Genomic DNA, 16,111 nt, shown 5'->3' with positions numbered 1-16,111 from the left:
TAGATGCGGCGGTAACAACCTAAAGGTTTGGTCATATATTTTAATGAAAAGTGAATGTTTTATAAAGTTTTAGAACCAAAGTTTTGGGGTGTTACAAGCTGTCTGCAGAATGTTATATTGTTATAATATTATTTATCTCTGCATGTTATTTATTAGTATCATGTTAGGGATGCTTATGTATTAGTATGTAGTACTCAGCTTTGCTGATTACGTGCTTTGTTTGTGATTGTTGATCATGGCTTTGCCTGATTGATCCTGTGATGATCCATTTTGCTGAGTAGATTCTTTAAAGCATTGACATTTACATGTTTGCAGATGTTGCATCATTGAGAATGTGGGAATGGAGAGCTTGTGTAAGCTAGTATATCTTATTTTATGCATTAGTAGGAAAGTACTTCAATAAGTTTGTTTGAGTAGACGTACTTAGAGTGTTTGATTTCAAGGTACTTATTTATGATAATAAAGTATGAAGTTTAGTTAGATGTTTTCTGCTGTAAAATTTTGAATAAGCCGATACGTTATCACACGGGCGATAATGCTTTGGTAATTCTCTGAGTTTTATATTAAAAAGGTATTTCTGAAAAGAGAGAATTATCGGATGTTACACAGAGGATGGGGAAACCGAGTAGCACACGCAGCTCCGGCGGGGGCTGCAGCAACGGTGAGAGAAGAGGAGAGAGCAGCGACACCAAAGGGACGCGGAAGAGGAAGAATCTCTGGCGAGCTCAATGGTCAGCGAAAATGGAAGCAGAGGGAGGAGAAAAGAGAGCTGCGAGGGAAGATGATTTTTGAATTAATTTAACAAACTAAATTTGATTTGATTTTGTTAATTTAACAAACTACTCGAAATTTCAAGAAAATTAATAATGGAGGATGGTAGGAGGAGATCGAGGAAATTCCGAGGTTTAGAATGTCATAAATGGATGATGGTGGGAGGAGAGAGAAAGTTTGGAGGATCATCAGTGGAGAATGGTGGGAGGAAAGAGAGAAAACTGAAGAGAAAGAGAGAAAAAGTTAACGGCATTAGGGTTCCAACAAGAGTAAGGGTATTTTGAGCACAAATACAAACCTCAGGGTATTTGAGAAATTCCCCAAATGTGAGGGTAATTTGGGAATTACGCCAAATTTTAGGGGTATCTGAGGAATTTTTCCTAATAATTAATAATATGAACAATAATAATAAATAATTGAATTGAAACGAAGTCATGTAAACTGAATTGAACTAAATAAAAATGAATTAAATTAAACTAAACTAAACTAAACTAAAATGAATTGACTTGAAATAAATTGAAAATAAAAAACATGGGTTTATATATGTAAAATTGTCATGCATTATCGGATCATACCTATCCAAGAGCTAGTGTTGATTTAAAACAAACTAGCGTTGATGAGACATCTATGATGTCTCTGTCTCCAATGAGTTATCCCTACGGAAACAATAAACCCAAGCGACAAACCCATAATTAAGCGCTTCCTAATTCCTAATTCCTAATCCCTAAATCCCTAAATCCCTAAATCCCTAAATCCCTAAATCCTAAATCCTAAATCCTAAATCCTAATTCCTAATTCCTAATTCCTAATTCCTATGAATACCGCTTCTCCCTCCACTCCTTTCTCTTTCTCGGCAACTCCATCCAGTGAAGGTGCCGCCACTGAATTACCAATGACCTCCCAAATCCATCAAAAGAACAACACCAACACCGCATCCCTTTCCTCCACCTCCCCGCCAACAATGACGACTACAGAAGCAGTGAATCTCCGGGCGCCGGCGAAACTTCCCTCTCGTCCGCGCAAACTCCGTAAGCTATCACCGGAAAACTCAGAAGGCAGCAGCAAAATTATCCCTCGACCTCGATTAGTAGCAGTAACCCACCCTCGTTCTCTCTCTTCAGAGGGCGAAATTGAGATTGCCCTAAAACATCTTCGAGCCACGGATCCTAACCTTGCTAAACTCATCGACCTCCACCAACCCCCGACTTTCGATTCCTTTCAAACCCCGTTTCTTGCCCTTGCTAAGAGCATTTTATATCAACAGCTTGCTTACAAGGCCGGAAGTTCAATCTACTCCCGTTTCGTCTCGCTTTGTGATGGTGAATCCGGTGTTGTCCCTAATACCGTTTTAGCGTTGACGCCTCAACAGCTCCGACAAATCGGGGTTTCGGGACGTAAAACCAGTTATCTTCACGATCTTGCCAGAAAATATCAGAATGGAATATTGTCGGATTCAGCGATTATTAACATGGATGATAAGTCCTTGTTTACTATGCTTACTATGGTGAATGGTATTGGGTCATGGTCTGTTCATATGTTCATGATTTTCTCATTGCATAGACCAGATGTGCTGCCTGTTAATGATTTATCGGTAAGGAAGGCGGTTCAGTTTTTGTATGGGTTAGAGGAGTTGCCTAGGCCTTCACAGATGGACCAGCTTTGTGAGAAATGGCGTCCTTATAGGTCTGTGGCTTCATGGTATCTTTGGAGGCTCGTCGAGGCCAGAGGGCCTCCTAGTTCTGCTGCCGTTACCGCGCCTGCTGCTGCTGTTACTGCTACTGCTACTGCTACTGCTATGAGTTTGCAGCCGCAGCAGCAGATGGAGATGTTGCCCCTACCATCACCGAGCCACCAGCAGCAATCGCAACACCAGCCGCAGTTTATTGATCCCATCAACGGCATTATCAATCTTGGGTATTAGACTTTCTCTCTGTAACACCTCTGTTACTTTGTTTTACTATTCCTTTTGGGGCCTTCATATGATTTTGCGAATTAGTTACTTTTACTTGGATCTGAACTTATTGATATTGATATTTAGTGCCTTTTGAGATTGTTAGGAAGTGAAAGAATGTAGAATTTCTGGCTTACAAAAACATGGGAATTTGCTCCACCAGGGAAGATCAATTCGCCACAAAATAGAGGAAGTTATAACCTAACCCCCCAACCCCCACCCCCACAACCATGTGGAACTTTCTGTGGGAAATCTTACTTCCTATGATCAACCAAACTAAGTTTTGCACTTTCTAGGAAATGCTATACATGAGAAAAATAACTTCATAGGATATAGGAAAAATTCACATGAATAATCCTAACTATTGAGCATCTTCCAATAATAATCCTAACTATGAGTTATTCTAGTATAATCCTAACTAAAGCATTTACCTTCCCATATCACTCCATTTACCTATTGTAACTTGTTATAACAGGTTAAATTCATTTTCCTTTTTTTTCTTTTCTTTTTATCTAATTATTCAATCATCATAAATCATCATCATCAATCATAAATCATCATCACCAGTCCACCACCACCACACCACGGCTCCACCCCCAACCAACACCACTGCACCACGCACCAGCACCACCACCGCACCAGCATCACACACCAACCCCACGCACCAACACCACCACTACAGCACCACCACAGCACCACACACCGACACCACCAGCACCACCACACACCGACACCACCAGAACCACACACCGACACCACCCGCACCGCCACACCCTTCGAACCCCCTAGCCACCATCAAACTAAGGATTAAGTATATAAAGGGTAGAGGTATGTTTTAACATACCTCTGCTTCATACCACAGGAGCAGGACAGTGGCGGAGGATTCGGAGCTCCGGCGACAGAAGGCGAGGCGAGGGTGGCGCCACGGCGATGGGTCGGCGGTGCACGCGGGTAGCGCAGGCCAAGCAGAGGAGAGAGAAAGAACTGGGCGAGAGAGAGAGAGGAGGCTGAGCGACGGAGAAGGAACACGACTTGGTTGGCGGTGCGGTGGTTGTTGGTTAGCACAGAAGCAGGCGGCATCACAGGTGGTAGTGGTGATGGACGTCGGTGTAGGGTGGTGGTGCTGTGGTGGCTGAACGAAAGCAGAGGGGTGAGAGAGAGGGTTGCGAAAAAAAAGCAGGGGTTCTGAGTGGGGTTTTTGGGTAGCGGTTTCCCGGCGATTTTGAACCACCACCTCTAATCGACCCAAATCAACCCCAAACAACCCACCCATTCAAATTGCACCACCTCCACCTTCAAACCACCACCACCCGCATCGAACCCACAAACCGCCACCTCATCCCGTCAAATCGCACCCCCACCCCGCCCACCGTCGAACCCATTCGAACCCCGATCCCGCCCACCGTCGAACCCATTCAAAAACCCATTCGAACCCCAACCCCAAAACCCATTCAAACCCATCCAGAAAAAAAGAAGAAGAAGAGAGGAGGTCTGTGGTGGTGCCGGTGGTGACGCGAGGGAGGAGAGAGAGTGGGGAGGACTGCCGGTTTGGTGGTGGTGGCGGAGGTGGTTGGGGGAAGAGAGAGACGGTGAGGAGAAAGAGTGAGGGGGAGAGAGGGTTGGGGTTTAATTAGATTTTGATCTTTTTTTTCTGATTTTTGTTTTTATTTTTTAATTTCTGATTTTTAATTTTTACTAAATTAAATTTGTTAAATATAATAATAAAAAAAACTTAAGTTTAATCATTTGATTAACTTGATTAACAGGTTGCAGGTCAAGTGGGATCAAAATTGGAAGAGTTGCAATTAGTTTAGATTATACTATAATAATCCATAGTTGGGATTATTATTGGAAGATCGCTCATAGTTCGGATTATTCATGTGAATTTTTCCTAGGATATATGACTATTTATTTTTAACCAGGCTTGCACTAACTAGTTTGTTAAGGCTTCCTGGAGATGCATGATATTGAGAATATCAAACTAGTGCTCAGTGCACCTATGTTGACCTGATTTTTCTGTGTGCTTCTCTTCCGCAGGTGCTGAACCAGTGTTACCTAATTCGCTATCTAATTCGCCTTTTGAATTCGCCAATTCGCCCAAAATGATCCAAAAATGAACCAAAACCGACCATAATTCGCTTTTCTCAATTCGCGATTCGCGGGGGAATTAGGGAATTAGGTAACACTGTGCTGAACGATCTACTCTGGGCACTTGTGACCTTACAGGGCTATGGCAAGTCACATTGACATGTGAATAGTCCTTTTCTTTTCTTTTCTTTTGGTGGTGTGGAGGGGCCAAGGGGTGTGTTGCAAACAAAAAACTCTATCATCAAATCAACAACTTAAACAATATAAGCCGCATCACTATAAAACTAAAATTACCATGATAGCTCAAGATCTTTGAAAAAGCTCCCATCATCACCGGCACATATACCATTAGAATTCACCTTGTAACTCGAAGATTCCTAGAAACTGAACTACCATCAAAGCCACCGTATACTATTGAAACTACCATATACCGTCATTGGCCACCCCATGTGCATGAGACCACAACTCACATATACACAACCTTAGTTTCAAAAGGCACAAGGCGCACCGAGGCGCAAGGCGAAGCTGCATGCATATCGTAATCAAGATGCACCTTTGATGCCAAAATCCTTAAAAATCAATTATATAACAATTTTTTAGTTATAAACAACGCAATAATTATATTTAAAATGCATAAAAAGACTTAAGGAAGCATAGTTCATCACGGAACCGCAAAAGTCCAAAAGTACCAAGTTAAAATTTAAACCAACAAAAGAAAAAGGTAGAAAGAAAAGCAAACATAGTTTCGTACATCTTATTCTTATTCTATTTTATTTTTGGTATTAAAGTTTATGGTGAAATGGACCAAATATAAGCATTAAAAAAGAAGGTTTTATTATTAAAAGAATTAGGGGGGTGGGGTAACGTGACTAGCTATATAAAGAAGGTGTTAGTGTGTTTTGTCAGCCACGTGAACACCACCTCACATTACCTGAACGTGAAGATCGAAGAAAGAGATACTTGTCACCGGAGACTTGCCACTGGCCACTTCTGTCTCATCCATAACCACCAATTTGGTGGTTTCCTTCCCAATTCACGAATTAGAGCTTTAATATAATTAGGGATTTCAATTTGGGAGTTCAAATGAAGTAAATTCATGCATTAATTGCTGGCTTTTGTTCGAATTTGCATGATAAAGACTAGGTAAGAGTGTTTCTTAATGATTTATGTTCAGAATTCCTTTTTCCCTCGCCTTGTCTTCGATAGGCGGGCGACTTGCGCGTCTCAAAAAGTTCTTGAGGCCTACGCCTTCATGCGCCTCCCGTTGCGACTGGTTTTTAGGAGGGCGTTTTGGCTCACGCCTCCACTCGTCTGGCGCCTAGGCGCGCTTTTTAAAAATTAAGTACACACTAGTAGAGAAGGGGGATTGTTATATTGGAAAGTGCGTTAGTTGAGGTCCCTGTTGACAATCTTTTTGCTTGATGTTTCTCATCTCAAGTTAGACTATCTTTATGTAGTTAGATTGTTTAAAATTTTATATTCAACAAATACCTCAAAGAAAATTCCAATGAGTTTCATCATTCTTTGTAGTACGGAATTTGAACGATCCCTTATGTATATTTGTATAATCTCTATCTTCTTCTCAACTCTTCATTTCAACTTGTGTTATTTTTTTTATCTCTTTAAATCCTAATGCATTTTGTATTTCAGTCAGTTGAGCTGAATGTTCATGCTACAACACTTTGTAATTAGTTCGTCTAACTCCATTGAATGCCATGGTCCATGAATGGAAGGAAAGGGAAAGGCTTTGCTCGGCTTGTTGCCTGCGTTAGGTATTCTTTGTGATCTATACATATGTTCATTTCAACATATATCATCTTACTTCTTTTTCTTCTATTGACTAATATTATGGTGTGTGTGTGCGGGGGCGCTCGTGTGTGATGTGATGTGATGTGATGTGATGTGATGTGATGTGATGTGATGTGTGTGTTTGCCTGTGATGTGTTCGTGTGTGTGTGTGTGAGACGGTGTGTATTATGGTAGGTATTCTTTGTTCGTGCATGTTTTTTGTTCTCTTCTAATTAATACTAGTGGTGTTTGAATTATGTTTCTTGTAGAATGTGTACGTATTCACGGTGCCTTTTAAATGGTTTAAATAGCGTGCTTTTGTTTAATGGAACATCAACATTTGCAATATATTTGTGGAGAGTAGGATATGAGATTTTGAATTTACCTTAAAAACAAGAATATGAGTGGTGCTTAAGCATTACTATCAATAATATTTTTAAGTACTTCACAATAACTCAAGAACATATAATCTGTAGTGTGTATTTTTCTGTCAAGAAAACCAATACAAAGGAGGATTGAATTTCAAAAATAGGTTGTAGGTCACATTTAAGGTGTATTCGTAGACTTATCATCAAGAAACTATCATTTATTATCTTAAAGAGAGTGTATGGTTTAGGGGCTTAGGGCAGTTATTGATGAAGGTAATCAAGGGCGTTTACAAAAAATGGAGGTTTATTAGAATTTAAGATACTAGTCGCTATAATAATAGTTTGTTTCCGAGGTGTCTTTAGGAAGGAGGCATGTGGAGTTTGTTAGTACCATCGTAGTGCAGTTTGCTAGTGCCTATTGTTAGCATAGGCTGTCTGAATGATGTGACATAAGTAGTATTGGTTGCCGGCTTAGTCTAAAGGCGCAAGGCACACACATCCCGTAGGCGAGGCACACCTTTTTATTTTTGGAAAAAGAATTCTGTTATAACGTTTGACTTAAAAGAGCCTAAACAATTTTGTTATAATGTTTCGGCCTTTTTTTTTAATATGGTGAAAAGAGCCCCATAAATTAATGCTGGAAAGTGGAGGTAAAAAAATATATAAATCAGTTTAAAAAACCAATATAACTTATTGTGACACTAAAATGAAAAAGTGACAGCAAAAAAAATAAAAGAGAGTTTGGAAAGTAAAAAGTAAACTTTGAACGTTTAGCACGTAATTTTAGAGTTTGAGTAACTGAAGGTTCGATGTTAGAAAATAAAGCGAACATGTAAAGCCCTTACTTCAAGATTAGGGAAAAACCACATTGGTCTCAAAAAGAAATCATAATTACGTGCCAAAATCAGATTTGGCTAGTCATTGGATTAAGGATATAGGATTTTGATTAGAATTGAGGGTTAACATGTGAATTCGATTTTCATACTAAGTTTTGGACCACATATCTTATTTGAGATTGGAGTTTGGTGTGAGGGGGAATATTGCAATGAAGTTGATGTTATGATGGCTTGCTCATATCTCTACGAGGTGAATGTTTTCGCGATCAAGGGCACCAATCTTGTTTAGGTAAGAAACAATTGTTTGGTGGATTGGTTAGCTTTATTTTGTGAAGGATTGTTAGGGTTTGGTGATTTGGTCATATTTCCATTGTAAAGATATTCAAAGAAGAATTTTTGTTCCCACACATACAATATTAGAGCTTAACTTTACTTAAAAATGGTTCTATGTGCATTTCTGCAATCTTCATGTGTAGAACAAAAGAATGTGAGAAATGCCCTATATAGCGACAAAGGTAAGAAATGCAAGGGTGTTCTGTAAGATGTTGAGAATTTGGATCATGGGATGTAAATTTGAACTTTGTCACTCTGTTGTTATTCAGTCTAATGGTAGGAAATGTTAGTAGCTGACTTTTCGCCAAAACCTCGTCTTAGAATGCCACAAAAATATATGTTCTTATGGTTTTAATTGTTACGTAATTGTGACATACTGCAATGGACCTCCCCCCCCCCCCCCCCCCCCCTCCTCTCCCGCGTTGAAACATTGATTTCTTTCAAATTGATTTTATTGAAGTACGGATGACTTTCAATGGGGGATTCTGATCGAAGGCTCGTTTGGCTGCTCTCACTGAGAAAATGATTGACAAGATGGTTAACCTTCTCAATGAAAGGTGTGGATACTATTAAAGAAAAGCCAACGACAATGCAGAGGTGTTGGCGAGGCTTCATTTAGAGGGGAAAGAAACAACTAGGGGACTGAATTGAAACTAGCATATCTTCACATATTAGGAAAGGTAGCTGCCTTCTCCCAGGCATATGCTAACTTCTCTTTGAGGTAAGTGAGTAAGCTACTAAACTGCTATCTGAAGCAGGTAGGTCGCTGAATTTGAATTAAACGAGCTTGCCCATTAAGCCTTCTCAAAAACTGTGCCAAAAACATACTTATAAGCTAGCTTGTAATTGAGATTTTCATGCCTTGATACCGTTCGTACCAGGAAGAGTATGTTTTTGTTTTTCTCCTTTTTATCTAGGTTTTATCTCTTTAGTACTTATAATTAGCGTTGTCCTGGGGATAGGGATGGCAATGGATCGGATCCTAGTGGATCCATCACATCCGCTGGATTCAAAAAGTCAGATCCACATCCATTGGGTTTGTGTATCCATTGGGTCCGTGTATCCATGGATCTGGAATTGCATCCACATGAACTAGAGAAAAAAAATAAAATACCTAAAAAGTTATTATTGTAAATATAATTATAAATCACTTAGTTCATTTTACAACACAATAACATAAACGAGGCTATTTTGATCATCATAATAATACATTATTACTTAGCTATATATATGTTGATATATGTCAAATCAAAATAACGGATCCACGGCCTGGATCTCAAAAATGAGATCTACATCCAACCTGCCATGCCCTGGATCCGGATCCGACCCAGGCTCGGTGGATCCATAATTTGTAAGATCCAGATCCTATATGACAGATCTGGATCCACGGATCTGGAGCGGGTCCAGGATCCATTGCCATCCCTATTTGGAAGAATTTGTTGTACCTTGGAGAAGTACAAAGAATGTTTGGCTAGTTATATTTCGTCTGACTCCCAGAGTCCCAGTAGACTAGTAGGTGTGATGGTTAATTTGTATAACTCAGGCTGCTAGTGTGTTCAGTTCATTTGTCTAGCTCTTTGTTGCCTATTGTTTATAGCCACAGGCCATTTATCGGAATCAGATGATTAGAAATGACAACTTGTCTGGATAATCTAATGTGTGATATTTTAAAATTAATTGTGTATACGGAACGGGAAGTTCTCACTTTGCTTCTCAAGTCTTGTAGATGGTTAGAATATACGTCATACTCTCACCTGGCATGAATGTTTGCAAGGATGTTAATACAGTGAGATAGGTGGGTAAGGAGTGTCAGCTCTATTATGAGTTTAGGCAGAATGCTATAGCTAACTATAGGCCTATTTGAACTGAAATAGCCAACCATGATTATTCGTTACAATATTGAGTTTCCTTGTGTTCATTTTATCTGAACTCCAAGTTGTTATTCTTAAAAACAACTGTAGAAATGTTGTTTGTATGTTTTGGAGGTCTTCAATGCAAAATTGTTGTACTTGCAAATAAAAGATGACCCATGGGACTATAAATTAATAAAATTAGGAAAAAGGGTGACTGAAAGTCCCTACTATGACTAGTTTGCTTTGGAAGTCTCAACTTTTGATTATCTTAGAACGGTCTGAAACTTCAGAGTTCTCTTTTGAACTTTGTTTGTTACTCTAAACTGTTTGATTATGATACTTTAAAGTCCTCCATTGGCTTAATTTAATGGCTTATGGAAGAATGTCACGTGTCATAGGTAACTGATTTAGCAGGTTAATTAAGGTGTAATGCTTTTTGTTAAGAGAACTCCCAAAGTTGGGATTGCTATGAGATAATCAATAGTTGAGACATTTTCAAGCATATTGGTCATATTTGGGATTGATGGGGTTAGTTTTCTGAGAAATTAATCTAAAGCATATGAACAATGTACCTTTAGTTTAGAAAATGTTGTATCTATCCTAATCCGTCTTATCCTTGTTATTATGTGCTAAGTTTACATGCTATCATATGTAGGTAAATTGGCATGTGTTGAAGTATTATGTGCGCACTATTCTAAAATGAATTTGATAGTATGATTTTAACAAAGATGATTTTTCTCTTTGGTGAACTTTCAGTGACATAGCAGCTCAAGGCTGAGTTTTGAGGTTGGTGATCGGTGAAGGGCATTGATCAAAAGCAAGGATGCATGTGTTGATCTAAACTTGTGTAGACTCTTATTGATGTATTTAGCTTATTCATTATTTAAATAATTTAAACCAATGTGTTGAGTCTGTGTTTATGTTTTTGGCGAGCCATATTGCCGGGGGGAGGATATTGAAAAGCTTTTACTGTTAACAAGTGCAGAATAATGATGTGACCGAATCGCTATTTTCTTAGCCCTAAACAGTGGTGGTTTCAGTTCTAGTATTTGAGTTCCTTGATCCAGCCACAAGTGAGTTGGTTAGTACAGTTAGCTGCTGCTAATTGGGACCTTGTGGTTGAGTCGTTGAGATTGCAACTTCTTATTTGCAAAGGGGGATGATTGATTTGCGACAATTGATTCACCTAAACTGCCACCAATATGAAAAGGTGTGTAGATTTCAGGGTATTTCCGTAGTAGTTATTAGGTTGACGAAGAAATTTGTGCTCGTCCTTGCCAGCTAGTTTCTACTACTAGTGTGAGACCTGCATGATCAAGATCAATATATGTATATAGGATGCGAGATTACATGAGAATGCTTCTTATATGAAAAATGAAAATGAATTTCAATCACATGATTGGATCAGAGTTACAACACTTGTTCATTAGAATTATACTCTTTTAAAAAATTGTAAGTCCAAAAAAAAAATTTGAATTTTTTTTTCTAATATTTATTTTTGTAGGAGTTACATCACTTTGTTTTTTTTAGAATTACATTACTTTTTCATTAGAGTTGCATTACTTATTCATAAGAATTATAGCATGTAAAATTCATTCTCATTTCTTATGTAAGTATGCATTCTCATATGAACTCAATATATATATATATATATATATATATATATATATATATATATATATATATATATATATATATATATATATAGAATTGAGTTCAGGTGAGAATGATGTTTTACATGAGAAGTGAGAATAAATACCAACCCTTAGATCATGCTATATTTAACGGTCTTGATTAAAAATAAAAAAAAGGGATTACACGTTCAACCCCACGCATAACTCGCTTCTCTCTCCTATCTCTCTTCTCTCTCCTCTTTCATCCTCTCTCTCTCCTCTCTCCAAATCTCAAGTTTGGTTCTTCTGCAAATACTTCTCCCTGCTCAACTTCGACGGTTTCAAGTTTTTTTCTGCCGATTTTCTTCTACAATTCACCAAAATCAACTACTTCGACGGTTTCAAGTTTTTTTCTGCAATTTGTTCAGCGATTTTCTTCTGCAATTCACCAAAATCAACTAGTTCAGCGATTTAGTTTAATTGTTGCAGACAGTATGGGAGAGAAAGGTAAGTTTTTTTTTTCGTTCTAGTTTACTTCTTGAATTTTTTTCAGAATTGTGATTATGATTTCTTGATATTAGTTATGCGAAAATTTTCGAGAACTTGATTTCTGTATGATTAATTTTCGAGAGCTTCACATTTAGTTTAATTATGATTTCTTCGGCACAAAATTCATAGATTCTTCATCAAACTCCTCTACTCTCTGCATGCGAGAAATCCTTAAAATTTTCATGAAAAATCTTATCTGCATGCGAGGAATTAAATTTGATCATTTTTTTTGCATGCGAGACAAATTAGAGATTTCATGGAATTAAATTTGTTTTTTTGAATTCTTAATTTCGATTCTAATTTATCACCTGGAAAAAAAACATAGTCGATCAAGTGGAATTTGTTAGATTCGTCTAATTTTTTTCAAGAACTTGATTTTGATGGGGTTAGTTATATAGTTTGAATTTAATTTCGTTGAATTGGATAGTTGTTCAATTTAAAGGCAATTTAAAGGCATTCCCCCTCTTGATTAATGAATATGATGAAGTATGAAAATATTGCATAAGCTTTGTTTCTCTTTCTTCTTTATTACTTCTACAAAGGGAACATCTCCTTGATAGTCGTTCTATGATTTTGTACGTGGACAGTGATAAATATTCAGCGCTAAAATTGGTCAGATCACAGTATTATAGTATTAAATATATCAAACGTGTATCAATGAATCGTGCGAACAAATCGAAAGTGAGTCTAAACTCTAAAGTATAAACTTGGAAATAGTAGTTTTTGTTTGACCATTGTTAATTTATTATCAACTGTACAGCCTTATAGGTGTTTATTTGTGTGGGATATGCTGTGGAATAGCTAGCTAATCTCATTTATTCCGTATCTAATGCATGTTTGTTCAGACTCAGTGTGTAACACTACAACAGACAATATAGTTAACAAGGACAACTTCATGGATGATGCCACTTATTTTACCTAATCCATCTACCTTAATGTATGGTTGTTCATAAAATGTCTGATCAACTGGCTTTGGCTCTAATGTTTTCTATTACAAATTCCTTGTTATCCATGTATTCAAAATGTAACAAAGTTGACAATGCAGCGGAATTGTTTGACAACTTAAAAAATAAGACTAGGGTATCCTGGAATGACAAAGTGTGGAGCAATTTCATATTTTGCAAACTAATGTTCACCTTCTAATTAGAATTATAGTAGTATTTGATAAGAGTTACACGAATTAGTAATTAGAGTTATAGGGGTATTTTGAGTAGTCATAAGAGTTATAATTATAGTTATAACATTATTTGGTATGTACGTCTTATTTAGAGTTATAGGTTTATTTGATAAGAGTTATAGGAATTACTAATTAGAGTTATAGGAATTTCATATTTTGCAAACTAATGTTCACCTTCTAATTAGAGTTGTAGTAGTATTTAATAAGCGTTATAGGAATTACTAATTAGAGTTATAAGAGATGTAATTATAGTTATGTCATTTCTTGTTATGTACGTTCTAATTAGAGTTATAGGAATATTTGATTAGAGTTATATGAATTACTAATTAGAGTTACATGAGTATTTGACTAGTCATAAGAGTTCCAATTATAGTTATGTCATTACTAATTACAATTATGGCAACACTTTCTTAGAGTTAGTGAATAGTTAGAGATATATGAAATAATTATTATAGTTATAGACACTCTTGATTAGCGTTATATGAATTTTATATTTTGCAAACTAATGTTCACCTTATAATTAGAGTTGTAGCAGTATTTAATAAGAGTTACACGAATTACTAATTAGAGGTACAGGGGTATTTTGAGTAGTCATAAGAGTTATAATTATAGTTATAGCATTATTTGGTATGTACGTCTTATTTAGAGTTATAGATTATAGTTAATGTTCACCTTGTTGATGTGTGCATTTTCAGGGGTTTGTGTTTTGTGTTCGATGTAGAGAGAGGATGAAAGAGGAGCTCTTGTTGATGGGTGGTAGCATAACTTTGACATAGACGTTGAATTTGTTTAGTGTTGTATTCAATATTGACATTCTTAGCATTAATTACTTCACCATTGTTTGTATAATTTTTTACCAGTTTGGAGCTTGAGACTTTTTTTTACCTCCTGTATATACTCTCTGGAGCTTGTAATTATCAATCATCTTAATGATAATTGATTATAACTTTTAAACTTGTATTAGCATCACTCTAATAGGTATTTCTGTAAAGTTAACTATTCATTCGTATAACTCTAAAGAGGATTGCCATAATTCTAATCTGTACATCCTATAACTCTTAACAAGCATTGTTATAACTCTTAACTCTTAAATACTACTACCTACTACTCTAATTAATTGTTGTCGGTACTCTAAATAGTATTTCTTATAATTTTAAATAAGTATTGGTGTACTTCTTCACTATTATATCCTACAACTCTAATCAAGTGTTGCCATAATCGCAAATGATAATTGATGTATACACGTGGGGGTTACTTAATGTCATGATGTTTTAGTGATGGTTTAATTTGTGTTTTATCTATGTGTTACTCTTAACTTGGACACCTGTGGCAAACATGATTATATGAGTATCACTATAATCGATATTTTATGTTTTGAATATTCAATTCTGGTTGTATGAATGTGTGATTAGTTTATGTATGTGTATGTAGATATGAACATTGTCGAGGTTGGTAATGTGAACGGTAAGCGTAGTGCATGTCAAAGTATGGATTTGGTTGATAAGAAAGGGGCCAAATTATTAAAAAGGATAGTACATCACATGTACCGAAACAGAAAAAAAAGCCATCAGAGTTGTCTACTCAATGTAGACCGAATGAGTTGGTAAAGCTTATAAAGGACTTATCTTCACAACAAGTCCAAGATGTGAATGACATTGGTTTTGGAGGTCTTTGCAGTTTGCATTTGACTCAAAGTCCTACTACCATGATCCCTTTTTTAATAAAGTCTTTTAATCCTGGCAGTTGGGTATTTAGAATCGATGCGGTGAATAAATTTGTGGTGAGTAAGTTTGATGTGCATGAGGTCTTTTTGCTTCCCATGGGTGATTATGAGGTTGAGGAGATTTCCACTGGTAGAGGATCTAAGGAATACGATAATATCTTGAAAAGGGAGTTTCGATTTAAGTTTGATGTTGTTGATGACAGACAAGGAATTTCTTTGAAGGATGTAGCTGCTAAGATTCGATCGAATGAGATGCAGGCGGGTGGAGATGAATTTAAAAGTTTGTTTGTCCTTTATGCTATGGGTAGGTTTCTTGCTCCTACGTCGAACAATAAAGTGGATTTGAAACTTTTAAAAGCCGTTTCTCAAGTATGTAAAATTAAAGAATTTGATTGGTGCTCATATGTGCTGGAGAAACTTTCTAATGGATTTGGAAAATATCATGTAGATAGTTTGGCTAATCTTGGAGGTTGTGTTATCATGTTAGAAATTATATACTTCCATAGGTTAGTTTTCAAATCTCAGGCGTTACCTAGAGATCCCCCCCTTGTGCAATTTTGGACAGATGAAAAATTCCAAAAACGTATTCATGATGAGTTAGGTTCTGGAAGTTTTGGGAATGGGATTTTGGATTTGGAGAGTCATCTCTCTTCGCGTCTTCGATGTAATTCAGTACCTTCAGTCCAGGATATCCAAAGGAAGTGTTTGGCTGATATTTCTCACTGCAAGAAGGTAATTAGCTTTGAGATTCCAGATAGCTTGCCTTCTGACGAGGAGATACATAAAACTGCAACAGATGTATGTCCTCCTATAACTCTTATCATATATTTTTATTGCTTTTCATGATATCCTATTATGTTTTTAATCATTATTCATGATATCCTGCAGAGATGAAATGTATTTATTGGAAAATAAATATTATAGTTTAGATATTTTCGTCCAAACTAACTAAATACAACTAGAAGTCCCCCTCACAAAAAAAAAACAACTATAAGTCTATAACGGAAATGTAACACATGTTATAACTCTAATAAAATACTCTTATAACTCTAATTAGTAAT

At 36.8% G+C, this 16,111-nt stretch overlaps 1 protein-coding gene across 4 annotated transcripts; it reads left to right on the top strand.

Moving 5' to 3' along the window:
- The first annotated feature begins 1,435 nt into the window (after nucleotides 1-1,435).
- Nucleotides 1,436-11,033, top strand: LOC104882981 (DNA-3-methyladenine glycosylase 1). 4 transcript variants are annotated; one of them, XM_057391620.1, is made up of 4 exons: nucleotides 1,436-2,685; nucleotides 4,760-4,901; nucleotides 6,461-6,582; nucleotides 10,745-10,760. In XM_057391620.1, exons 1-2 carry the CDS (start codon nucleotides 1,586-1,588, stop codon nucleotides 4,764-4,766), a joined length of 1,107 nt encoding a protein of 368 aa, XP_057247603.1. In that variant the 5' UTR covers nucleotides 1,436-1,585; the 3' UTR covers nucleotides 4,767-4,901; nucleotides 6,461-6,582; nucleotides 10,745-10,760. The 4 variants fall into 4 exon arrangements, with proteins under 4 accessions (XP_057247603.1, XP_048491321.1, XP_057247602.1 ...); XM_057391619.1 differs by lacking the exon at nucleotides 4,760-4,901 and adding an exon at nucleotides 8,596-8,856 and having other exon boundaries at nucleotides 1,442-2,685; nucleotides 10,745-11,033; XM_057391618.1 differs by lacking the exon at nucleotides 4,760-4,901 and having other exon boundaries at nucleotides 1,443-2,685; nucleotides 10,745-11,033.
- Nucleotides 11,034-16,111: the final 5,078 nt, after the last annotated feature.

The sequence above is a fragment of the Beta vulgaris genome, chromosome 8 (genome assembly GCF_026745355.1).
Source record: "Beta vulgaris subsp. vulgaris cultivar EL10 chromosome 8, EL10.2, whole genome shotgun sequence".
Lineage (NCBI taxonomy): Eukaryota > Viridiplantae > Streptophyta > Magnoliopsida > Caryophyllales > Amaranthaceae > Beta > Beta vulgaris.
Note: the sequence above shows the minus strand (reverse complement) of the source record. Positions and strands in the feature narration are given on the sequence as shown.

Bases quoted from the DNA above. Each gene is read 5' to 3' on its own strand.
- LOC104882981 (XM_048635364.2), top strand. From the start codon at position 1,586: ATGAATACCGCTTCTCCCTCCACTCCTTTCTCTTTCTCGGCAACTCCA. The intron at 2,686-10,744 runs GTATTAGACTTT...GTGAACTTTCAG, and splicing joins AACGGCATTATCAATCTTGG to TGACATAGCAGCTCAAGGCT.